The sequence below is a fragment of the Danio aesculapii genome, chromosome 21, assembly GCF_903798145.1.
Source record: "Danio aesculapii chromosome 21, fDanAes4.1, whole genome shotgun sequence".
Lineage (NCBI taxonomy): Eukaryota > Metazoa > Chordata > Actinopteri > Cypriniformes > Danionidae > Danio > Danio aesculapii.
The window spans coordinates 43,107,664-43,135,496 of record NC_079455.1 but is presented as its reverse complement, the minus strand read 5'-3'; the positions used below and the strand labels follow the sequence as shown (position 1 = coordinate 43,135,496).

The window sequence follows — 27,833 nt, the reverse complement described above, 5'->3', positions numbered from 1 at the left end:
AGGCTATACAAGTACTTTTACATCAGACTGAACAGTGTTGTGAAGGATATTGTGAAAATGAGGTATTAAAGGTGAATATTGTGAAAATGAGGTATTTAAGGTTTAATATTGTGCAAAGGAGTTATTTTATTTATTTAAGGTTGAAGCAAGCAGTGCAAGATGATTGTGGTACATTTATAGTAAACACCTAAAAATTCTATTTAGTAGCTGCAGTTTTAGTTTGACTTTAGTTACTTTTGGGGAACTTTATTCTTCTGCTTAATAGTTTTTAACAAAAGCATGATACATTTCGATCTCTGTGACATTTTACCTCGTCTCTATTTTCCCCGTAACTTCCCAGAAATTCACATAACAGTGTCTCTGTTCCTAAATTTGAATACAATAGTTTCCTCTTTCTGTCACCATAAAAGCATGATCACGTGACACTGCAATCTGTGTGTTATTATTTTGCTTTAACATGCATCCTCCTGAATCTTCATCTCTTCCCGTGTGAATTTCTCTTTCTTTAGTCTCTGCAAGATTTCCGGCTGCTCAATAAAGCAGAGGACGGAAGAGGGAAATGTTCCTATGATCCGTCTCAAAGCTTCACCACTGTGATGGTTGGTAAGTCAACCGTCCTGACCTCCTGTCTAAACCACATCTCTACATGGTTTGTTAGTCCTCATATACAGTTGAAGTCAAAGTTATTCGCTCTCCTGTGAACTTTTTCTTTTCCAGTATTTCCCAAATGATGTTTAACAGATTCAGGAATTTTTCACAGTATTTCCTAAAATATTTTTTCTTCTTATTTGATTTATTTCGGCTAGAATAAAAGCAGTGTTTATTATTTTATTTTTAAAACATTTTAAGGTCAATATTATTTGCCCCCTTAAGCAATATTTTTCTCAGAATGTCTCCAGAACAAGTCACTGTTATACAATGACTTGCCTAATTACTCTAACTTTACCCTAATTAATCTAATTAAGCCTTTAAATGTCACTTTAAGCTGAACACTAGTATCTTGAAGAATATCTAGTCAAATATTAACCCCTGTAATGATGTCAAAAACTCAATTATTTAGTTATTAAATCAGTTAAAACATGCCGCTGAAAGGGCATCCGCTGCGTAAAACAAATGTTGGATAAGTTGGCGGTTCATTCCGCTGTGGCGACCCCAGATTAAAAAAGGGACTGAGCCGACAAGAAAATGAATGAATGAATCAGTTAAAACAGTTAAACGTCACTCTGTTAAACAACACACCTGTAAAATATATCTTTAAAAGTATTAAAATCCCCCAGAAACTAATATTTTGATCTGTGTTTGTCTTTCAGATGGCGAGTTGTACTCGGGAACTGCTTATAACTTTCTGGGCAGTGAACCGATCATCTCCAGATCGTCTCCGTCTCAGAGTTTACTGAGAACTGAGTACTCAACATCCTGGCTCAACGGTAATGTTTACACACACTCACACACACACGCAGTAGACTGTTTTAAACGTGTGTTATTGACAAAAAGGAATGCCTCTATGGTGATGAGTTTGTGGTAGGGATGTCCAGATCCAATCACTTGATCGGAAATCGGGTCCGATCACACGGTTTCAGACTCGATCGGAACCGGACGTTTCCTCTAGATAAGGGCTCGAATATATATGTTTTTGCAACCCTTTTTTGTCTAGGGGAGTGGGGATGCACATTTAACCGAGGAGTTTTTGACTGAACTCAAAAGTAAGTTGTGTTACAAAGTAAGGACAGACAACAAGAATTAATGAACAAAATGATGGTGGTTTATTTACAAAATTGAGGGTGAATCAGTGAGTGAGATATTTACAATATATACAATGTCGAAGACAGTAAACAACGAAATATTAGAAAGACTGGCTATGGGTGGTGCTAAAGAAAGAACCAAATAAAACCAAACAGTCTTACTAATGTTGACAAAAAATCCCCTGTAATCTACTCTAATAAACAAAATATCTGAAAAATTCATCTTCAACGTCAGTGACGTCCTATCTAATCTACACTGACTAACAATTGCACCAAAAATACATGGGTTGGCACACTCCCTCTTACCTGGTGTATCTAGACAAATGTTAATCTATAGGTGCGCTCGACATGAAGCACGGCTGCAGCCAATGATCAACGAGATTAGCCGAGCGCAGGCGGGGGCGGAGTTGAAAACGGAGCCGTCAAGTTGGACACTACGGGGCTCAAAGTTGCGGCAGTCATGATGACCGATCACATGGCGTCATCATTATTTATTTTATTTTTTTATTTATAACATCAAAAGATTTACAAATAAAACAGAATACAGTCTCTACAAACTTTAGTTCATTTTTAAACAATAAGAGAATTGAGAATTAAATATATTACAAAGAGATGAGAGAAATAAGGGGAAACGAGAGGGTGATATAAACATAAAAACGAACAGGCCTATTAAATACAAAGCAATAAGCACAAATTCTAGGTGTTTAAACATCACTCTAGGCCAGGGGCTGGCAAACTCGGTCCTGGAGGGCCGCTGTCCTGAATAGTTTAGCTTCAACTCCAATCAAGCACACCTGAACATGCTAATCAGTGTCTCCAAGATCACTAATTATCTATAAGCAGGTGTGTTTGATCACAGTTGGAGCTAAACTGTGCAGGACACTGGCCCTCCAGGACCGAGATTGCCCACCACTGCTCTAGGCTAATATCTCATATTTGAATATGCTAAAAAGGGGTTTACATTTATTTACATTTATAGATATAAAACTTTCCAATATATATTAGTGTAAAACCCAAAACAAGGTGTTTTGATGAAGTCTTAAACAATGATTGAGATTATTTTGGATAATAAAAGCATTTTCAAAATTACACTTTAATCCACAAATATTGAACAAAAGGACTTTCCTAAAATAAGTGAGCTACACTTTAAGTAGACGTTTCCCAGAAAGAGCAGGTATAAATGGCTTGACAGGAAATAATATATATATTTTATAATCCTAAAAACCCTTTTATAATTATTTAATAAAATAGTTCTTTAACTTAATTTGTTAGGAAACCTTTAGGGTGGCAGGATCAATGATGATCATTATTTTATTTCAAGTCTGTAAGACTTACTTGAGTTAATATTTAGGTTAGCATTTCTCAACTGGTGGGTCTTTTTTCTCAACTGGTGGGTCACCTACTTTTGGGTCGAGGGAACATTTTCAGTGGGTCTGAGTGTGTGGTCAAGTTAAATTAATAACTTATTTTGCTTATATCAGACTTTTATTTTGAAATGTGCACACAACAACTGTACCGTTTGACGTGAAATTTAATTTAATTATAGCAACAAATATGTCGAAGCGCAAGTACGAGCCTGAATATGTAAAGTATGGATTTACATATATTAACGACAAATATTAACGGCTTAAAACCTCAGTGTCATATGTAGTGAGGCGCTCTCACGAGAGCACGAAACCTTCTAAATTAAAACAACATTTAGAAACCAAACATCCCTGTTGCAAGGACAAACCTGTGGACTATTTTCAAAGACGACTCCAAGAGCTGAGGGCATCACAAAAGTGCCTAACATCTTCATGTTCAAAACAAGGATAGGCACTAAACGCATCTTACTGTGTAGCTCACCGTGTAGCAAAGGCCAAGAAAGCCCACGCAATAGCAGAAGAGCAAATAACTGGTGATTATAAAAATGGTTCTGATTATTTGAATCATTTTTCTGTATGTTGTTGGTTTGTTCTGTTCAACAGGATCAGTGTTACTGTTTTATTAACAGTTCAGTTCATGTTAACTGAACCTTTCCTTACCCTAACCTCTGTTTACAGTATTTGACGTTTTTACTTTGTAATATTTCTATAATTTAATACATTTTGTTAAATGACAGCAATAAAATATTGTTTATTTGTAAGTCTTGGGGATTTTCTTATGATTTATCTGTCACTTCTTGTGTATGTTAACAAATAAATACAAATTAATTATAATTCCTAAAATTATATTATAGTTCCTAAAAATTTGGGTCGCGGCTTGATGACCATGTAAAAATGTGGGTCCCATGGCCAAACCAGTTGAGAACCACAGCTAATAGTTCTGACTTCAGCTGTAAATAGCTTAATTGAGGCTCATAGTGGGGTTGTGTTTTTGCTGTTCAGAGCCCAGTTTCGTCTTTGCGGACGTGATCAGAGAAGGAGAGAACAGTCCGGATGGAGACGATGACAAGATTTACTACTTCTTCACAGAGGTGTCGGTGGAGTACGAGTTTTTCGGCAAACTGCTGATTCCCAGGATCGCTCGCGTATGTAAGGTGAGATCATCTGAAAACAATACTGCACAACACTGAGAAACTGATAAACCACAGCAATGAAGCAAACACTACAGGACTAGGGCTGCACCATATTGGAAAAATCTCTTGTTTTTTTCTGAGATCGATATTGCGATGTATTCAACGTCGCCAGATGACTTGAAAAGCAATGTTTGGAAAGAATTGATTAGTTTTGATTGATTGTGCTGATGCTGTAGGGGAGTATATCATGCATCAAATGTAATAAACACATTACAAGCGTAGATAAATACAATTAATCAAAGATAAAAGTGAAATAATTAAGGCTTTTTGGTTTTCGGAGTAGTCAAATAGTATCGAGGAACAGAAATGGAATAATCAAATCAAAAATAACAAAGTCTTTACTGTATAAATGATTCAATAAAATAATTCTTAAAGTTAATTATGGTAATATTTCTTATTCCCGAATGCTTAACTTAATGCTTAACTTTAACAATGGGTCTGTAACGATGGACTGTCCCTTGCACATACTGTACACACTTTAGCATTCAACTACTGCTCATGTATGCTGTTTCCGTTTACACATTATTCATTCTCTGCTGGATTTTGCACAACGGTTTTTTAACATTCATTCAATTTCTTTTCAGCTTAGTCCCTTTATTAATCTGGGGTTGCCACAGCGAAATAAACCACCAACTTATCCGGGATATGTTTTATGCAGCGGTAGCCCTTCCAGCTGCAACCCATCACTGGGAAACATTCAAACACACCCATTCACACCCATACGCTACGGCCAATTTAGCCTACCCAATTCACCTGTACCACATGTCTTTGGACTTGTGGGGGAAACCGGAGCACCCGGAGGACACCCATGCCAACACAGGGAGAACATGCAAACTCCACACAGAAACGCCAACTGACCTAGCCGGGGCTCAAACTAGTGACCTTCTTGCTGTATTGCAATATATATTGCAGCAAAACAAAATATTGCAATGTGCGATTTTTTCCAATGTTGTGCAGCCCTAATTTATTTCTTAATTTATATTTATGTTTACTTTTTTGCGTGCCTATTTTGAAAATATGTAATTTATATATTTTTAATATAAACATTAAACCTCATTGGTATTCAGTGTGGACAGCAAAGTAAATTGTACCTGTTCCTTACTGTGCATATGACAATAAATTCATATTGTTCATAGCTGTTCATAGCTGTTCATAGCTAATACAACCTGGATATAATGTTCACAGTACATCCATCTGTAAATATCACCCTAGTTTTTCTATAACTGCACTTTATAACTTATACCTGTATCCTGCACTTGCTGCTATTGCACTGCTGGTTAGACCGAAACTGCATTTCGTTGCCTTGTACTTGTACATGTGTAATGACAATAAAGTTGAATCTAATCTAATCTAAACTTAACGTTTAGCCTTAAAGCTTAGCTTTAACTTAACGCTTAAACCTTCACTGAATTACGGTTAAACTTTGCAGTAACTTCTGATCAAATATAATTCTGACTATTGCGCATACACACATTACAATATTGAGGCTGAAAGGATATATTGTGCAGCCTTATATAATTTTAAAAGATGTGTTACGTGCCGGCTCAAGCACGCAACAAAATCAAGGGAACCGAAACCAAATGAATATAATAATGCAAAGAAGATATTTATTTAAAGGTTACAAAAAGACAAAAATGATCAAATAAAATAATGTGAAAGTAACCAAATTAAATGTCTAACATAACGTTCAAAACAACAAATTACATGGGAGCAAAGTTTAAATAAACAAAAAAAAAAAATAATAGTATAAGCAGTGGGTAAGCCGAAGGAAGTCAAATGAAAAGAACGATCCTCCAAAGCAGTCTCCAAACACAATGTGGAAGCTCCTTTTATAAGCCTGAAGATTAGCTGCACCTGCTGCACCATAACGAGTCACCTATTTAGAAACAGAAGGTAAAAACCAGGAAACAGAACGAACCAATCACAAACCCATAACAGATGCATATCACATATAGTTTTGAATGGGGAAAACTGATGATTCTCCGAGAGACAGGAGAGGACCAGACGTGTGTTTTTATGACAAACACACTGGGATCTCAGCAAATACTTGCCTCACCGACATGAGAATTATGGAAACCAGGGTTTGACTGCACGTGTGAAAGCACCTGTAATACCGGTATCTCCAGGGCCGGTTTTAAATAGCTCATAAATTCTGAGCCATTTAAATACTTACACTTTCAATTTGGTGTCATTTGGGCATCAGATGGTTATATGTGAAATAACAGAGTACTCATATTTTCATGACTTTTAAACAATCTTAAAGGCTTATTATCATTTCTTTTGGATGTGGTGCTTCTTCTATAATCCTCTACTTATCTTCTTAAAGGGGTAGTTCACCCAAAAATGAAAATGACCTCATCATTTATTCTCCCTGATGTTCGAGTAATAGAAAATAAATACTTTGGAAGTCAAAGGGAAGTTAAAACTTTCCTGAAAGTCCTTTATGAACATTTTTATTAGTCTAAATTGATGTATAGTTTGGGTTGGTGTTGTATATTACGCTACAAAAAGCCTTGTAATAAACTGCCAGTACATTTTCTGTTATTTTACTATATGCTGTTTCTTATATATTATATTTCAAACTACTAAAGAGTCACTAAAAGTCACTTTGTTAAACTGTAGGGTTATTCTCAACATCAAAAGTCGACAGAGCAGAGATCAACATCCCATAATGCAATCTTTTAACTTTTGCTGTAGTATGCTGGTATGGTAATTTGAGGGGGACTAGTAAAAACAGACTTTCAAAAATTGTTCATCAATCTCAAAAGATCTTGGGCATTAATCTTAACAGTATTGGACGAGTGAGGAGAGAGTCATAAAGAAGGGGTCCATTTTAGCAGATGAGAACCACCCACTTTATTTAAAGTTTTGCCTCTTGCCATCAGGCAGAAGGTATACTTATTCTCGACAGGCAAGGTCCAACAGATACTTGCATTCATTTGTTCCAACAGCAGTTGGGATAATAAACAAGCTTTAAATAATTATTGTATTGTTTACTGTTGTTTTATGTTGTCGTGTGTGACTTGTTGCTGTCAACTGTCGGCTATTGCTGTAAATCTAATTGCCCTTCGGGGACAAAAAACATATTCAGTAACACTTTATAATAACTACACACTATAAATCATTTATTAAGCATTAGCAAATAGTTAATTCATTATCTGTTCAGCATTAACTCTACATTAATAAGTGTTAGTAAGAAGTTTATAACTGCAGCTTCAAATGCTGTATTCTTGACTTATAAGCACCTGTATAATGTGCTTAATACTTGTACTTTCATACTTTAATGATTTATTTTTCATTACTAAATTAAGTATCGCATTATTTACAAACCATCTGTATTTAAGAGTAGTTGAGGGTTTTTAGGATCATTCAGAATGAGCTAGTAAATGATTAATAAACTATAGAAATCAACATTTATATGTCTTATTATTCAGGCATATATTAAGGGTTACTATGTATGTTAATAAATGCTTTATTAACTCAACTTCATTTAGTTTTGTGACCTAATCTAAAGTGAGGACTGTTAATGCTTTATAAATCCCTTATAAATGACAAATAACGGCTCAGTTAAATTCTAAACAGGAAAAATGACATTATTCATTCCTTTTTATTTAAAGATACACTAATAAAACTGTACTTCACATGAAAAATAAATTTCTGCAACCTTATCTAAAATTAAGTTACTGTACAGTTTAAACATTGCATCTTATTATATTGTTCAATTATTATATTGTTGTTGTTGTTTTATCCAGTTTTATGTCGTATTTTGACACTCCTGTTATTCAGCAATGTTTAAACTTTACAGTCATTTTATTTGTTAGATTGCTAAGATTATTGTTCATTTGATACTGAGCCTTTAATTGTGATTTATAAGGGATTTATAAAGCATGAACAGTCCTCACTTTAGATTAGGTCACAAAACTGCGTGAAGTTGAGTTAATAAAGCATTTATTAACATATTAGTTAACTATTAGTACATGTCTAAATAATAATAAGATAAGTTAATGTTGATTTCTATAGTTTATTAATCATTTACTAACTCATTCTGAATGATCCTAAAAACCCTCAACTACTCTTAAATACAGATGATTTGTAAATAATGCAAAACTTCATTTAGTAATGAAAAATAAACCAATAACCAAGTATGAAAGTACAAGTATTAAGCACATTATACAGGTGCTTATAAGTCAAGAATACAGCATTTGTAGCTGCAGTTATAAACTGCTTACTAACGCTTACTAATGTAGAGTTAATGCTGAACAGATAATGAATTCACTAGATGCTAATGCTTAGTAAATGATTCATAGTGTGTAGTTATTATAAAGTGTTTCCAGATATTCTAATCTAAAAACCATTCTAATCTAATACACAACTGTAAATAGATGCACAAATATGGCCACTGTTCATTAACTGATGCAGTCTGATCTCATTATTTAAAATTAATTCCTGCCATTCAAAACCCAGACAAATGGACTTCCTGCACACAACAGTGTTTCCGTGAAGCGTTTTGACACAGCAGCTCGTTCTCAAAAAGAAGTATTTCTTGTTTTTATAAATTTGTTCCACCTGCTTATATCTGTTCCTTCTCAGAAACAATAAACTTCCCTCTTCATCTCATGTGACAGATGCTTCTCTGGAGCTCTTATCAACATCTGATTACTTTTTTATCTCAGTTTCTGTTTTTCATTTCTGCTTCTCTGTAAAGATCTACTGCTAGAGAAGAGGCATTTGTTGATCTTTTAAATAAGCATGTTTAGTGCAAATGTGATCAAGCCTGTTAGTTTTGTCTCGTATAAACATTTAGAGATGCAGATTATTCAGATACAGTATAATAATAATCATTTATTTTTGTATAGCACCTCATTCATTCATTCATTTTCTTTTCGACTTAGTCCCTTTACTAATCTGGGGTCGCCACAGCGGAATGAACCGCCAACTTATACAGCATATGTTTTACGCAGCGGATGCCCTTCCAGCTGCAACCCATCACTGGGAAACATCCATACACACTAATTCACACACATACACTACTGACAATTTAGCTTACCCAATTCACCTACAGCGCATGTCTTTGGACCTGTGGGGGAAACCGGAGCACCCGGAGGAAACCCACGCCAACATGGAGAGAACATGCAAACTCCACACAGAAATGCAACCCAGGCTCATTCTGAGAACGTAGTCCCGGGGACGTTTCTGGAGACCGCCAAATACGTCCCGGGAGGTACGTATTGTTGCAGTTTTTGTTTTCGCGAATCCGCGAGAGGCCGCTGTGTGCGCTTTCTCCTGCGCCGTCCTCGCGTAAACCCGCTAGAGGCCGCTGTCGAACGACCTTCCGCCTGTCTGCCTGGATGACAGAATGATTAACCGTGCGACCGGCCAATCGGCTGACCCACCCTCCTCCGTCCCTAAACCCAACCAACGATGATTCACAAAAGCCGTCCAGAAAAAGTAAAGCCCTCGTCTGAGTTTTACCACGTTTTCGGATTTTGACCACATTCTCACCCTGTGACGAACTGGTTCGCTTTATTTTTTGGATTTTGTTTTCTTACCTGATTTCTGGAACCACTCTTCCCCGGACTCGAACCCGGTCGTCGTCATGGTCAGCCCCTTTCTGCGCCTCGAGTCCGCCAAAGTACACAAAGAGCTAACCGGACAAACTGGTTGCAGCGGGAAAGCCCTCCACACAGAGGTGAGCGGCCGGCCGGCAATCGCCGAAAGGTACGGCGTCACACCGTCCCGCAGCGTTCGCTTAAAAAAATGAAATACAGCCGGACGTACCCCCGGCTACGTATTTCGCGGTCTCCAGAAACTTCCACGAGACTACGTTTTCAGAATGAGCCTGGGTTGCAGAAATGCCAACTGACCTAGCCAAGGCTCGAACCAGCGACCTTCTTGCTGTGAGGCGATCGTGGTAACCACTGAGCCACCGTGCTACCCCCAAAATAAAAATCGTATATACAAAAAGTAAGACAAGTCAGAGACATTGTAAATATAAAACCTGACAGTCTGATGTCCTGTTTAAATGTGATGACTATAGTTTGTCTCATTCTCATGTTTATTTTGGAACCGTTTGGATGCTTGTTAATGGAGGGATTCACAGAAACTGTGTTGGCTGATGTCCATGTTGTTGTAATAAGCAGCAAATATTCTGAAAACATAACCAGATGATTTAATTTGTTTACATTTTATACGTATATTTATACATGTACAGTTAGTCAAAATCATTAGCCCACGTATGAAAATAATATATATTTTAAATATTTCTGTGCTGTTGTTATTGGAGAGTATTTTTTCAACACACTTTTTAACTTATATTTTTAACAACTAAAGTAATGTTAATGTAAGTGCTGTAAAGGCCTAATAAGGTTAAAGAATTATTAGAAATTAAGAAAGTCAAAGGTATACAGTGCTCCGCATAATCGAGTACAGCCCATTTCCTCCTTTTCTCATTGAATATAGGCAATGTATTTTGGTGCATTTAAACAAAACAGATTTATTACACAGATATATTTATTTAAATAATATTTTAGTCACCAAACATATTTAGAAATTCAAAGACAATACAAATAAATTCAAGCAAAATATTGCAAAAAAGACATTACAACCTACAAAATTTCAGCTAAATTTTAAATTTTCTCTTTTCTTTTTCCTCTTTTTTTAAAATTTGTATTTAATATTTTTATATTAATGTACTGTATATGCACAAATATAATATTGTAAAGCTTCCAATGAAAAATATGAATTTTAAAGGTTTTTGAGGGGTGAATTTATTTATGCTGAGCACTGTATATGTTTCTAAAGGTGGCTAATAATATTGACCTTTAAAAAAACAAATAATGTTTTAATCCAAACCAAAATAAAAGAAATACGATTTTCCCCAGAATAAAAATATAATGGAAAATACTGTGAAAAATGCCCTCGCTCTCTTAAACAGCATTTTATTCAGCATATTTAATCTGCCTTAAAATACAGTAAAAACCATTAAAATTAGTATTTATTTCTTAATGGGGCTAATAATATAGACCACTGCAGTTTTTATGTTTTTAAAAAATTATATTTTTATTGCAAAACAAACAAACAAATAAACAAACAAAGATTTTCTCCAGAATAAAAATAAAATAGGAAATAATGTGAAAAATCTCCTTGCTTTGTTAAACATCACTTTATTAAATATTTTAATATATTATTTATATTATTTAATATATATATTTAATATATATAATATTTAATCTAACCAAAAATACAGTAAAAGCCATAAAATATATATTTATTAAAGGTGCTAATAAAATAGACCTTAGCTGTTTTTATATAGTTTTAAATGTTTTATTAAAATACACACCAAAAGAAATAATACTATCTCCAGAATAAAAATCTACTGGGAAATACTGTAAAACAAATGTCAGTGCTCTCTTTAACAGCACTTTAGGCATATTTAACCTGACCTAAAATACAGTAAAAACTGTTAAAAATTATATACATTATTTTTTAAACACAGTTTTTATTTATTTTAGGGACTTTTAAATGTAATAAATAATACAAAACATACACAAATATAAAAAATAATACAAATTACAAGTATATAAATAAATGAATGCATGAATTTACACAATATATAAAGATATCAAAACAATGGTTTATTAATAGCAGATGATACAAAATACATTCATTCATTCATTCATTCATTCATTCATTTTCCTTCGGCTTAGTCCTAAGTTCCACGTTCACACACACACTCATACACTACGAACAATCCAATTCCCCTATAGCGTATGTGTTTGGATGGGGGGGGGGGGGGTAACCGGAGCACCCGGAGTAAACCCACGACAACACGAGGTGAACATGCAAACTCCACACAGAAATGCCAACTGACACAGCCGGGGCTCGAACCAGCGACCTTCTTGCTGTGAGGTGATTGTGCTAACCACTGAGCCGCTAGAATAAAAATGTAATGGGAAATATTGTGAAAAATGCCCTTGCTCTGTTAAACATCACTTTATTAATAAGTATATTTAATCTCCCTAAAGCAATTAGATGTGGTTTCAGTTAAACGTTTGTTTTCTTTGTGAATAAATTGTAAAATCTCCTTTATTCCTGTGATTTAAAGCTGAAGTTTCAGCATCATTACTCCAGTGTTCAGTGACTTTTAGTTCCACTTTATGTAAATGATGTTTAAAGTGTGTGTTTTGTCTCTCGCTGTATCAGGGGGATCTGGGTGGCCAGCGGACCCTGCAGAAGAAGTGGACGTCGTTTCTGAAGGCCAAGCTGGTTTGCTCAATGCCGGAGCTCAACTTTGTCTTCAATGTGGTTCATGATGTGTTTATTTTAAAAGCCCCACACTGGAGAGACACCGTCATCTACGGGGTTTTCACATCTCAGTGGTGAGAATTAGCGTGTGTGTATGTGTGACTACCCAAGCTTCCAAAAATATAGTGCAAAAGTGTTTTGCTAATGTTTCTGTTAAGCAGTGTACTTTCTCATAATGTCAGTGGGGAGAATTTGTGAGTGTTTGTGTGTGAGAGAGTGAGTGAATGAGTGAGCTGGTTCCCGCTGATAGAAAGGCAACCGTAACTCAAATAAGCATTCGTTACAACCGAGGTAAGCAGAGCATCTCTAAACACACAACATGTCCAACCTTTAGGCGGGTGGGCTACAGCAGCAGAAGACCACACCGGGTGCCACTCCTGTCAGCTAAGAACAGGAAACTGAGGCTACAATTCACACAGGCTCACCAAAACTGGACAATAGAAGATTGGAGAAACGTTGCCTGGTCTGATGAGTCTCCATTTCTGCTGCCACATTCAGATGGTCGGGTCAGAATTTGGCCTTAACAACATGAAAGCATGAATCCATCCTGCCTTGTATCAACGGTTCAGGCTGCTGGTGGTGGTGTAATGGTGTGGGGGATATTTTCTTGACACACTTTGGGTTCATTAGTACCAATTGAGCATCATGTCAACGCCACAACCTACCTGAGTATTGTTGCTGACCACGTCCATCTCTTTATGACCACAGTGTCTCCATCTTCTGATAGCTACTTCCAGGAGGATAACGCACCATGTCTTAAAGCATGAATCATCTCAGACTGGTTTCTTGAACATGACAATGAGTTCACTGTACTCAAATGACCTCCACAGTCACCAGAGCTCAATCCAATAGAGCACCTTTGTGATGTGGTGGAACGGGAGATTCACATCATGGATGTGCAGCCGACAAAGTTACTTTTTCAAAATTAGTCATAGTTACCCAATTCCCTAATTACTAACTGAAGCTTCTCCTGTTTGTTGAGAGAAATCCGCTTTAATGTCAACATAATTACTTCAGAAATATGGGAAATGTGATGAGATGATTGACAGGGCTTGTAACTAAGCAACAGAACAGTCCATTGGTAATGAAGTAGTACATCCCAAATCTGTCCTACTCTAAATACACACTGCAATGTGTAATCGGGTTAAGAAAGTCAACATTCATTCATTCATTTTCTGTTCGGCTTAGTCCCTTTATTAATCAGGGGTTGCCACAGTGGAATGAACCGCCAACTTATCTAGCATATGCTTTATGCAGCGAATGCCCTTCCAGCTGCAACCCATCACTGGGAAACACCCATACACTCTCATTCACACACATTCACTACAGACAATTTAGCTTACCCGATTCACCTATAGCGCATGTGTTTGGAATGTGGGGGAATCCGGAGCACCCGGAGGAAACCCACGCCAACATGGGGAGAACATAAAAAACTCCACACAGATTGGCCCACTCTGGACTCGAACCAGAGACCTTCTTGCTGTGAGGTGACTGCTAACAACTGAGCCACCGTGTCACCCAATAAAGTCAACATAATATTTGAAATATTGTTATTATTATTGATGTATCAGCACTCTAAGCTGTCAATCGACTCGTATAGCAACAGTCTATCTTAGCAACCATTTAACAATGTCAATATCTCAGCACCAGAACATTGTAGAGGCACAGGGATTGCCTCGTTTGGCTCATGCTAGCAAATGGAACTTCCTGTATGTTACACATGCTAGCAGTGATTAGCTACATGGTAATGATAATTAGCTAAGTGCTATAACATGCTAGAAATGCTTGCTAAGTAATAAGATTTGATCAAACATGTAAATGAAGCTTGATTATTTACAAACCAGCTTACCTTAGCAACCACTCACAACACAATAGCAACCACCTAGCAATGCCTAGACATCATGGTTGATTTTTATCATTCATATTGTCAAGAAAATTTCCTGTATCACCACTCTAAGCTGTCAATAGACTCATAGCAACAAAACAGTCTAACCTAGCAACCATTTAACAACAGCAATATCTCAGCGTCAGAACATTGTAGAGACACAGGGATTGGCTTGTTTGGCTCATGCTAGCAAACGGGACTTCTTGTGTTACACATGCTAGCAGTGATTAGCTAAATGCTAATAATGATTAGCTACTAGCTACTCCTAGCATCTATTCAGAACACTATAGCAGCATCTGAACATCAAGGTTGGAATATATCATTCATATTGACAAGAATCTTTGATGTATCCACACTCTAGGCTGTCAGCAACAAATCACACTAACCTAGCAACCATTTAACAACAGCGATATCTCATCATCAGAACATTGTGGAGACATGGGGATTGGCTTGTGTGGATCATGCTAGCAAACAAGACTTCTTGTTACACATGCTAGCAGTTATTAGCTACATGCTAATAATGATTAGCTAAGTTCTGTAACTGCTAAAAATGCTTGCTAAGTTTTACGATTTGATCAAACATATTAATGAGGCTTGCCTTGTAACAACCCAGGGTACCCTAGCAACTGCCTAGCAACACAACACCCACCCACAACACCATAGCAACACTTATATCTTTCCTATTGCCAAAAAGTGTTAATTTATCATCAGTCTAAGCTGTCAATAGACTCATAGCAACAAAACAGTCTAACCTAGCAACCATTTAAAAATATTGATATCTCAGCACCAGAACATCGTAGAGACATGGGGATTGGCTCGTTTGGCTCATGCTAGCAAAGAGGACTTCCTGTGTTACACATGCCAGCAGTGATTAGCTACATGTGAATAATGATTAGCTAAGCGCTATAACATGTGAGAAATAATTACCAAGTAATAAGATTTGATCAAACATGTAAATGAAGCTTGCCTAGTAACAACCCAGCATACCCTAGCAACCACTCAGAACACAATAGCAACCACCTAGCAATGCCTAGACATCATGGTTGATTTCTGTCATTCATATTGACAAGAAGCTTTGATGTATTATCACTTTAAGCTATCAATAGACTCATAGCAACGAAACAGACTAACCTAGCAACCATTTAACAACAGCGATATCTCAGCATCAGAACATCATAAAGACATGGGGATTAGCTTGTTTGGCTTGTTTAGCTCATACTAGCAAACAGGACTTCCTGTGTTACATATGCTAGCAGTGAACAGCTACATGCTAATTATGATTAGCTAAGTGCTATAACATGCTAAAAATGCTTGCTAAGGATTGAGATTTGATCAAAAATATAAATGAGGCTTGCCTAGTAACAACCCGGGGTACCCTAGCAACTGCCTAGCAAGCACCCACAACAACATAGCAACACTTATATCTTTCATATTGGCAAAAAAAAGGTGTTAATTTATCACTACTCTAAGCTGTCAATCGACTCATAGCAACAAAACCGTCTAACCTAGCAACCATTTAAATACTGATATCTGATAATACTGACATCAGAACATCGTAGAGACATGGGGATTGGCTTGTTTGGCTCATGCTAGCAAACAGGACTTCTTGTGTTACACATGCTAGCTATGATTAGCTACATGCTAATAATGGTTAGATAAGTGCTTTAACATGCTAGAAATTATTTGATCCAACTAAGAAATGAGTCTTGCCTAGCAACAACCAAGAGTACCCTTAACCTTACCAACTGCCTAGCATCCACTCAGAACACACAAGCAACCGTCTAGCAACCGGTATGCTTCCTGCCAACTGCCTTCGAGTCATCAAAGTTTACTTTAGCTTCTAGTCTACTCATGGTGTAGAGTAGACTGTAGTGTGTCAACAGTACTTTTTAAGCTTGTGTGGTATTTAAAACCACTTGTTCCAGTTTGGCTTGATTCATCATTTTCCACACTGATGCATAAAATCTCCTGAATCTGAGTAACTGAACTGCACATCAAAATCAGGTCATTTAGTATGCAAATGTGGGTATTTTCACCAGAGGTGTGCTTGTTTGTGTGTTTCAGGGGGAATGTGGGTCTGTCGGCGGTCTGCGCCTATAACATGAGCTCTGTGCATGAGGTTTTCTCCAGAGGAAAGTACATGCAGAAGGTCACGGTTGAACAGTCCCACACAAAGTGGGTCCGCTTTAATGGAGCCCCTCCCAGTCCCAGACCTGGAGCGGTGAGTGTTTCCCCAAAACATGGCTCAGTGTGTCACTAAGATTAGACGAGGAAGAGAGAAGGATTAGTCATGTAAATAAAGAGTCTGTAGAAAATATTCAAATGATTGTAAAGTAGATAAATGGTGGAGAAATGTGATTCTACTTTAATTAAATTATTTAGTGTTGATGACTTAAATTAAATTGAGTTACCATACATTTAGAAATGTAAATATTTCATTGGAATCAATTACATTTTAATTTAATAATAGCATTTGTTAAAATTATTAGATATGAAAACAATAATTTAATTAGATTTAATTAAAATAAGTAAATTTTAATTATTAAATTTATATATAAAACATATAAAATATATCTAAATAAACTAAATTATATAATAATAATAATAATAATAATAATAATAATAATAATAATAATAATAATGCAAATATCATGAGTTTGGTCTGATAGACTTTTGGAAAGATAGATAGTCAGATGGACGGATAGATAGACAGACGGATAGAAGTATAGATTGACAGATGGATAGAAGTATAAATGGACAGACAGATAGACAAGCGGATAGAAGGATAGATAGACGGACGAACGGACAGATAAACAGATGGATAGGATAAATAGACCGACCAACGGATAAATAGACAGACGGACGGATAGACAGATGGATAGATAGATAGACAGATGGACAAATAAATAGACAGATGGATAGAAGGATAGACGGATGGATGGACAGATAGACAGACGGACGGATAGATAGACTGAAGGATAGAAATACAGACTGATAGAAGGATAAATAGACAGACGGATGGATAGATAGACAGATGGATAGAAGGATAGATAGATAGAAGGATAAAAAAACAGATGGACGGAAAGATAAAAGGATAGATAGACAGATGGACATAGATAGAAGGATAGATAGACAGATGAATAGATAGACGAGCAGAAAGACAGATGGATAGATAGACGGATAGATAGACAGACAGATAGATGGATGGATGAATAGACAGACAAATTGATTGATTCATTTATTGATTCATTCATTGATTCATTCATATTTCTTCATCAGCCGGGCAGTCAGATTTCTGAATCATCCATTTCTTTGTGTTTCAGTGCATCAATAACATGAACCGTCAGCAGAACATGAGCTCGTCTCTTCATCTGCCTGATAAGACGCTTCAGTTTGTGAGGGATCATCCGCTGCTGGAGGACCCGGTTCTGCCCATAGGAAACGGCCCTCGCCTCATCACCAAAGATGTAAACTACACACAGATCGCCGTGCAGAGGGTGCAGGCGCTCGACAACAGCATACACCACGTCATTTTCACAGCCACCGGTGAGTCACTTCACATAATATTTGACTAGGTGTATTCTTCACGACACTAGTATTCAGCTTAAAGTGACATTTAAAGGCTTATCTAGGTTAATTATGGTAAAATTAGGGTAATAAGGCAAGTCAATGTATAACAGTGGTTTGTTCTGTAGACCAGTGTTTCCCAACCCTGTTCCTAAAGGCACACCAACGGTACACATTTTCAACCTCTCCCTAATTAAACACACCTGAATCAACTCATCAGAAGATTAGAAGAGACTCCAAAACCTGAAGTTAATGGGTCAGATAAGGGAGACATACAAAATATGTACTGTTGGTGTGCCTCCAGGAACAGGGTTGGGAAACACTGCTGTACCCAATCCAAATATTGCTTAAGGGGGCTAATAATATTGACCCTAAAATGGTTTTGAAAAATTCTAAACTGCTTTCATTCTAGCCGAAATAAACCTTTCTCCAGAAGAAAAAATATTATAGGAAATACTGTGAAAAAATCTTGAATCTGTTAAACATCATTTGGGAAATATTGGAAAAGGAAGAAAAAAATTCACAGGAGGGAGAATCATTCTGACTTCAACTGTATATAAATACACAAACACAAGAAACAAGGAGGTAAAGAAAAAAAGAGAACAGTGTCAAAACCACAGGAAGAGCAAATCTGACAGTCTGCTTTCATCTGTACACCACAAACTGCATGTGCATGAAAATTTAATGAATCACTATGGTATTCCATGTATTCCACTACTATAGTAATTAGATGCGCACAAACCCTAACTAGCATTCTAACCATATCCATATAGTAAGCAAATGTAATCAGTGTTGTGTAAGTTACTACAGAAAAGTATTTAATTATTGTTATAATAGCAATTAAAAATGTTTTTAAATTATTTTAAAAAGTAATTACTCAATAAATCATTTAGTTACTTGACTAAATACTAGGGATTCAATTCAATTCAATTCACCTTTATTTGTATAGCGCTTTTACAATGTAGATCAGGGGTCACCAATCTCGGTCCTGGAGGGCCGCTGCAGGGTTTAGCTCCAACTTGCCTCAACACACCTGCCTGATTGTTTCAAGTATACCTAGTAAGACCTTGATTAGCTTGTTCAGGTGTGTTTGATTAGGGTTGGAGCTAAGATCTCCAGGATACCGGCCCTCCAGGAACAAGTTTGGTGACCCCTGATGTAGATTGTGTCAAAGCAGCTTCACATAAAAGGTCACAGTAAATAGGAACAGTGTAGTTCAGTTTGTAGTGTTTAAGTTCAGTTCAGTTTAGCTCAGTTCAGTGTGGTTTAATAATCACTACTGAGAGTCCAAACACTGAAGAGCAAATCCGAGTGTGACGAGATCTCGGGCTACAAGATCTCGCAAGACTAAATCGTGATTAGATCTTTCATCGAGGTGAGTTGTGATGTTAAGATGGAGCATGAGGGTGAATTTAGCACGGAAGATTGGAGGCAGGATTGGATTAGAACTGCACATCAAGTGCTTTGCACACACCTGACAGGCTGGCCTCAGAGTTGAGCGTTACTCGTTTGGGTGAGTGTGACGTATCCGTTTTTTTCTTCACCGGAGTTCAAGGGTTGTTGGGTCCAATAGCAGAGGCTGCTACAACTGCAGCCACACACATTAACCACGGCTCATAACATACGCTGGAACAGCACTTTAGATATGCTTTAGGCCATAATCGTCATAAACACTAATCGAATGAAGACATGTGGAGTTTTCCTATTTCAGTCGCATTATTGAAGTGCAGTAGAGACATGTAAACGCTGTAATCAAACTATTACCGTTGTGAATGACTTTTAGCTGCATTTTGCGACAAGATGAGCCATACACACTTAGCTGTTTGACACTTCTCTACAATGTAGATTGTGTCAAAGCAGCTTCTCATAAAAGGTCATAGTAAATAGGAACAGTGTAGTTCAGTTCAAATAAAAAAACAAAAATAAAACGATCACATCTATTAAAAAAAATGTTCAATTTGTGGAAAGGAGTTCGATTCTCATGTGAAATTGAAATTGTACAGGGGAGAAGCCAGTCAGTGGAGTTTATAGCTAAATATTTAGCAGTGTTTGCATGTCTTTTATGGCACAATACATTCAAATAAATGTAAAATAACATTCAATTCAATTCAATTCACCTTTATTTGTATAGCGCTTATACAATGTAGATTGTGTCAAAGCAGCTTCACATAAAAGGTCATAGTAAATAGGAACAGTGTAGTTCAGTTTGTAGTGTTTAAGTTCAGTTCAGTTTAGCTCAGTTCAGTGTGGTTTAATAATCACCACTGAGAGTCCAAATATTGAAGAGCAAATCCAACGATGCACAGCTCTACAGATCCTGAACCATGCAAGCTAGAGGCGACAGCGGCGAGAGAAAAAAACTTTACTAAATGGCGAAAGTGAAGAAAAAAAAACCTTGAGAGAAACCAGACTCCAAATGGGGCACCAGACAGAAAATGGGGCACGACCATTTTAATTTCTCCGCTGGCCAAACGTCTTGTACAGAGCTGCAGTCTCAGAGGCGGAGGCTGGAAGCTGGCCTCAGTGAAGACTCGTCTGTCTCTGGAGAGTCACAGGAATCAGTCTCATGTTCTCCACTCTTCCATGACCATCACAGTAGCTGCTCAGGATACGGCCTGGTCCAGGATTTGGAAACCTTGGGATCATCTCGTCGTTGGTCTTGGATCGAATCAGTGACTCTGCATAGTCTGAGGGCCTCGGGAAGAGTATCCCCAGGTGGAAATGGAGAATAAAGAGAATAATTAGCGTAGCTGATGTTCACAGTGTATATAAACAAGATGCATAAGCTGTGTGGAAGCCCCCTAAGTGGTGCACTAAGTGTATGCTTTACTGAACAGATAGGTCTTTAATCTAGTTTTGAATTGGGAGAGTGTGTCTGAGCCTCGGACGTTATCAGGAAGGCTATTCCAGAGTTTAGGAGCTATAAATGAGAAGGCTCGACCTCCTTTACTCGACTTTGCTATTCTAGGTACTACCAGAAGCCCTAAGTTTTGAGACCTTAAAGAGCGAGTTGGATTGTAGCGAGACAGAAGATTGGTTAGATAAACAGGAGCTAGATTATTTAAAGCTTAATATGTAAGAAGCAATATTTTAAATTCAATACGAAACTTAACAGGCAGCCAGTGTAAGGAGGATAAAATTGGGGTGATGTGATCATATTTCTAGACCTGGTAAGAACTCTGGCAGCTGCATTTTGTACTAATTGAAGTTTGTTAATAGAGGATGCTGGGCAGCCAGCAAACAGTGCATTACAGTACTTAGTACTTAGTTTCATTACTAGTTAATTTAAAAACGCTCCTGAATTGTTTTACATTTTGTGGGTTTTCTTCAGCTGAATAAAAATCTCTTTTCCATTCATATATTAGCAGAATATTTAGCAGTGTTTGCATGTCCTTTACTGCATAGAACTCTTCAAAGCAAATTCTTCAGCAGGACAGCGCTCCTTCTCAGACTTCAGCCTCCACATCAAAGTTCCTGAAAGCAAAGAAGGTCAAGCTGCTCCAGGATTGGCCAACCCAGTCACCAGACATGAACATTATTGAGCATGTCTTGGGCAAAATGGAGGAGGCATTGAAGATGAATCCAAAGAATCTTGAAAAACTCTTGGAGTCCTGAAAGAACTGTGTGTCTCTCTCTCTCTCTCTCTCTCTGTGTCTGTTTCTTTAACAAAAAATATGATTATGTCTCCATAAAATTATTTCTGAATAAATTTACATATAATTATATATCAGAGATGGGTGAACTTTGAGTTTGCAAATGTCTTAAATCATTGGAAAATGACTATCAAATCTGAAAAGATCGATGTTTTATTAAGAGGTTTAATGGAGTGTGTGTGACTGTGTTGTGGATGTGTGTTCTCAGATAAAGGTTTCCTGCATAAGTCAGTGGTGCTGGAGAACGAGGTTCACACGGTGGAGGAGGTTCAGCTGCTGAAGAGCTCAGAGCCCATCAAAACACTCCTGCTCTCCACAGACCAGGTATAAAAACCCAGAAACTCTTCATCTTCTCCTCCAGCAGAGCGTCTGAGCACTGCTGAATCATGGGAAATCAGATCCAGAGGAACCAGCTGTATTCACTGTGATTTCACAGCAGGGAGGAAGTTTCCATCCGCTGGAGACACACAGTCTGACAGAGTCTGCTCCAGTTTCTGCTTTCACACACATGCAGACACACACACGCACAGATACACGCGCATATTACAGACACACATGGATTGTTCTGAATGGTTTGATTCACTCTTTCTGACTCAGTATTGTTCTGAGCTGTTTGATTCACTCTTTCAGACTCAGTATTGTTCTGAACTGTTTGATTCACTCTTTCAGACTCAGTATTGTTCTGAACTGTTTGATTCACTCTTTCAGACTCAGTATTGTTCTGAACTGTTTGATTCACTCTTTCAGACTCAGTGTTGTTCTGAACTGTTTGATTCACTCTTTCAGACTCAGTATTGTTCTGAACTGTTTGATTCACTCTTTCAGACTCAGTATTGTTCTGAACTGTTTGATTCACTTATTCAGACTCAGTATTGTTCTGAACTGTATGATTTACTCTTTCAGACTCAGTATTGTTCTGAACTGTTTGATTCACTCTTTCAGAGTCAGTATTGTTCTGTACTGTTTGATTCACTCTTTCAGACTCAGTATTGTTCTGAGCTGTTTGATTCACTCATTCAGACTCAGTGTTGTTCTGAACTGTTTGATTCACTCTTTCAGACTCAGTATTGTTCTGAACTGTTTGATTCACTCTTTCAGACTCAGTATTGTTCTGAACTGTTTGATTCACTCTTTCAGACTCAGTATTGTTCTGTACTGTTTGATTCACTCTTTCAGACTCAGTATTGTTCTGAGCTGTTTGATTCACTCATTCAGACTCAGTGTTGTTCTGAACTGTTTGATTCACTCTTTCAGACTCAGTATTGTTCTGAACTGTTTGATTCACTCTTTCAGACTCAGTATTGTTCTGAACTGTTTGATTCACTCATTCAGACTCAGTATTGTTCTGAACGATTTGATTCACTCTTTCAGACTCAGCTATGTTCTGAACTGTTTGGTTCACTCTTTCAGAGTCAGGATTGTTCTGAGCTATTTGATTCACTCTTTCAGACTCAATATTGTTTTAAACTGTTTGATTCACTCTTTCAGAGTCAGTATTGTTCTGAGCTGTTTGATTCACTCTTTCAGAGTCAGTATTGTTCTGAACTGTTTGATTCACTCTTTCAGTCTCAATATTGTTCTGATCTGTTTGATTCTCTCTGTCTTTCAGGCTCAGTTTCTGTATGCGGGTTCAGACTCTGGAGTGGTTCAGTCACCCACAGCATTCTGTCAGAAATACGGCTCCTGTGTGGACTGTGTTCTGGCTCGGGACCCATACTGTGCCTGGGACACTCAGTCCAAAGCCTGCGTGAACATCTTCCAGAGCAAAGCTGATCCACGGTGAGACATCAACACTAACAACAGACCGTCTGTCTCCATGATTTCTCATATATATACAGATTATCATATAATATGCATTCTCATTGTTGTTCAATAGTTTTGCTGGAATATCTAAGCCAGAGATCAGTTAGCTTTATCTTCTTCATCAGATGTGTCTGTAATTACTCTGTGTTATGTGTGTTTTTGCAGGAAGATGATTCAGAACCTGAGAGGGGATGCTGGGATATGTCCTCCAGGTGTGTAATGTAAAATGTTACTTTTATTCAGTACACTGTTTGAGTTGCCTGAGCGAACTGCAGTAGAAGAGACTAACAACAAAACAGCACATGATAACATTGTCACCGGTAACCTGACAATTAAAAAAAAAACATTTACACAGTACCAATGTTTTAATTTCAGAATTGAGTTCAAATCCATATTTGCTGGAATAACCAGGATTATCTAGCCTATTATCTAACCAACTGGCATAAATAATAAATAATAGAAATATTTTTCTATATAAATATATTTTGTCTACAATAAGTAATTATGATGGCAAATTATATATTGAATATTTACTACATGTGTTGCCATGATTATAGCTAATGCTGCTGATATGGCATTAAAATATACGCAAGCAAGCAAGTAAATAAATATGTAAGTAAATAAATAAGTACATTTGTACATAAGCAAATGCAAAAACTAAAAGGTAAATAAATACATAAGTTAATAAACAAGTAAATCAAAAAGTAAAAAAATAAATAAGTAAATAAGTAAATAAATACAAACTTTAAAAAATAAGTAAAAAAGTAATTAAATAAATACGTTTATAAATAAGTAAATGTGTAAATAAGTAAATACAAAAATATAAAAGTAAATAAATAGATACGTAAATATTTCATTAAATATGTAAATAAATATGTAAATAAGTAAATGCAAAAAGTAAAAAAAAAATATGTTCATAAATAAATAAGTAAATAAATGTGTAAATTAGTAGTAAGTAAATAAGTAAATAAAAATGTAAATAAACATGTAAATATGTAAACAAGTAAATATGTAAATACAAAGGTAAAAAAGTAAATTAATTAATTAATTAATAAGTAAATACAAAAGTAAACAAATAAATATGTTAATAAATAAATAAGTGTGTAAATTAGTAAGTAAATAAAAATGTAAATAAACATGTAAATATGTAAACAAGTAAATATGTAAATACAAAGGTACAAAAGTGAATTAATTAATTAATAAGTAAATACAAAAAGTAAAAAATGAATAAATAAATATGTAAATAAGTAAATACAAAAAAGTAATCAAATGAATACATTATTAAATAAATATGTAAATAAGTATGTACATATGTAAATAAGTAAACAAATAAATAATTTATTAAATATGTAAATACAAAGTTAAACAAGTAAATAAATAAATAAATAAATAACTTAATTAATACATACAAAAAGTAAAAAAAATAAGTTAATAAGTAGATAAATAAGTAAATATGTAAATAAATGAGTAAATAAAAATGTAAATATGCAAATAAGAAAACAAATAAATATGTCAATAAACATGTAAATATGTAAATAAGTAAACAAATAAATATGTAAATAAACATGTAAATAAATAAGTAAATATGTAAATACAAAAAGTGGAAAAAGTAAATAAATAAATATTTTCTTTTGTTGTTCTTGATATCTTGACATCTTGATATATCCTGAACTGTCTCTTTAATCCTGAAAGTTATCCTCATGTGTGTCTCTTAGTGTCTCCTCTGGCAGTGAAGGATTATCCGCTGCTGTTAGTGAAGCCGGGGGCTTCTGCTGACCTGCCGTGTCGAGTTCAGTCAAACCGAGCTCAGGTCTTGTGGAAACTCAACAATCAGCTTCTCACCGACTCCTCCTCGCGCCTCCTCCTGATGTCCGAGAGTGGTTTACTGCTATACAGCGTCACCATAGAGGACGCGGGACGCTACGAATGCTGGTCTGTTGAGTCCGCAGCGGGACAAAACTTCAGCCGTGTGGTATCTGGATACATTCTGCGCTTAGACCTTCCTGAGAGCAAATCTGCACAGCTGACCCGCGAGCCCACTACGACCTCAGAAGGTAATAGTGTTAATAATAATAACAGCCCGGTGACGCCTGGACTAACGTCAGCACCTACAGACGCCCCGTCACTAACAACTCCACCAACCTCTGCCATTAAACCCAAATCCAACATCCCTCCAGAGGTCAGTAATTCGCCTGCACGCACTGAAACGATAGATCCTTCTGCCAAATACATCCAGCATGACAACAGCGCCGCCCTGCTGGCTCTGTTCCTGCTGTTCTTCCTGCTGTTTCTGGCCGCGCTCCTTTATAACTGCTATATGCAGTATCTGCCGGCTCCGTGTCTACGACTGCGCTCTGCTCTGCTCGGATCCAGTAAAAAACCGCAGGCTGAATACGCTGCATGCGAAGCCGGTCTGATGGAGAAAACTGATCCAGCCAATCAGATCGCAGCTCATCCGTTGCGTGCACTCAGAGACACTGGATACGAAACGGAGCCCGAGGCAGAATTAGGAAATGGCGCTGTTCGGTCTAATAGTTTCGATGAGAGTCCGTGTAAAGATCGACCGTTTGATATCGACTGTGCTTCACAGCCCATTGAGTTTGCAGACGCAGACGCTCCGTGATGATGATGATGATGATGATGCAAACACTTTAATAACCGCATTCCAAATTGGAAACATTCCATACCAAATTGGTACGTTTAAGTGTGGTTTCTGGAATTTGGAATTCCGGGTTGTTTTTGAATGTTCTTCGGGGTCGTTTAAGCGTTAATTTCCTCCGTGTTTTTGGTCTCGTTTCAAAGTAAACTTTCTGGAGTCGATACACATTCAGCTTGGAAGCAAAACCGGTTTCAAATTCAAGTCTTTCAGTACGTTGTTTATGCTAATTATAGTATTTATTTGTTTTACATTTTGGGTTGAATTTTTTTTTGCATAAAGATGACAATTTTAGGACCATTTTTCTATTATTTTGTCCATTTTGATATGATTTTAGTCATGGTTTATGATTTTGATACATATTAACCCTTGTGCACTGTTCAAATGTACTACCCCTTCATTATGTTTAGGATGAAAATATCCACTGAGTTAAACTGCTGTAAAAATGCGTCAGATTAATAATTTTTCAAAAATTGTTTTGCATAAATCTGTTAATCACCCTCAGTCCTGATCAAAACTACTAAATTGCTCAGATAATTACAGGATTTTAACTCTTTCATTGCTAAGTTTATAAATAATGTCATTGATTTGGTGAAAAAAAGGCACAAAATGACGTATTTTCAGTATTAAAAGTAGTTGTGGACTGGATTTTTTTAACTTTTATTACAGTTTTGGACACATGAACATTTAATAACAACATTGGCTTTGCTGAATTGTTAGATTTTCATTTTTTCTCCCTATTTTACTGCTGGTGGCTGTTTTTAACCCATTGACTTCCATTATAAGCACATCTGATGGTGCATAAATACACACTCTTTGTTTTTGTTTACTCCATGTAGTTCTGAGAGCTGAGATGCATATTTAGATTTTCTAAGACACATCAAGGTAACTGTGCAAAGGTCTCTCTTAAACACTCACAGACACACACTTTAATTTGCTGTTATACTCCATTTAAAATCTTTTATTTTGCACAGGTCTATCTAAAAGGTTAATGGTTCCAACTGATGATCAACAGTTAAAATTGAACATTCTACCTCTTTCCAACAGGGAAAACCACCAACAATCAAAAATGCATGATTATAAGGTGTCATGGCTTTGCAATAAAAAATGTGATTATAATGGAAGTCAATAGAGCAAAAACAGCCACCAACAATAAATTAGCAAGAAAAAAATAATTAAAATCAATCAAAAACAATGCAACAAAGGTAATGTTGCTCCACATGTCCAAAAATGTAATTAAAGGTAAACAAATCCAGTCCACAATTACTTAGTATATTAAAAATGCGTCATTGTGTGTGTGTTTTCACCGAACCAGTGACATCATTTGTGAATTTGCCAATTAAAGAGGTAAAATCCTGTCATTTTCTAAACAGTTTAGTAGTTTTGATCAGGACTGAGGTTGATTAACAGATTTATGCAAAAAATATGTGAAAAAATATTAATCTGACGCATTTTTACAGCAGTTTAGTTCAGTGGATGTTTTAATCCTGAACATAACAACAGGCTAGTAGATTTGCCCAGAGTGTGTTGTTGAGTTTTTAAAAAATTCAAAGTATTTTCTGAAAATATGTGTCAAAATAAGATCTGTCATTAAAAATCATTCTGCTAGCTGAAACACAGAGCCAGTTATGGCCAAATTAAGACTCAGAATCACCTCAGAGTGGAT

At 36.5% G+C, this 27,833-nt stretch overlaps 1 protein-coding gene across 4 annotated transcripts in view; it reads left to right on the top strand.

The window, feature by feature from the left end:
- Nucleotides 1-26,563, top strand: part of sema4d (sema domain, immunoglobulin domain (Ig), transmembrane domain (TM) and short cytoplasmic domain, (semaphorin) 4D) — a 133,856-nt gene extending 107,293 nt beyond the window's left edge. For all 4 annotated transcript variants that reach the window (XM_056446024.1, XM_056446027.1, XM_056446025.1 and 1 more), the window contains 10 exons: nt 510-603; nt 1,311-1,427; nt 4,109-4,260; nt 12,502-12,677; nt 16,553-16,709; nt 17,812-18,034; nt 21,917-22,032; nt 23,318-23,487; nt 23,677-23,723; nt 25,227-26,563. In XM_056446024.1, the coding sequence (XP_056301999.1) occupies nt 510-603; nt 1,311-1,427; nt 4,109-4,260; nt 12,502-12,677; nt 16,553-16,709; nt 17,812-18,034; nt 21,917-22,032; nt 23,318-23,487; nt 23,677-23,723; nt 25,227-26,134 (2,160 nt within the window). In that variant the 3' untranslated portion in view covers nt 26,135-26,563. The remainder of the gene's footprint in view (nt 1-509; nt 604-1,310; nt 1,428-4,108; nt 4,261-12,501; nt 12,678-16,552; nt 16,710-17,811; nt 18,035-21,916; nt 22,033-23,317; nt 23,488-23,676; nt 23,724-25,226) is intronic.
- Nucleotides 26,564-27,833: the final 1,270 nt, after the last annotated feature.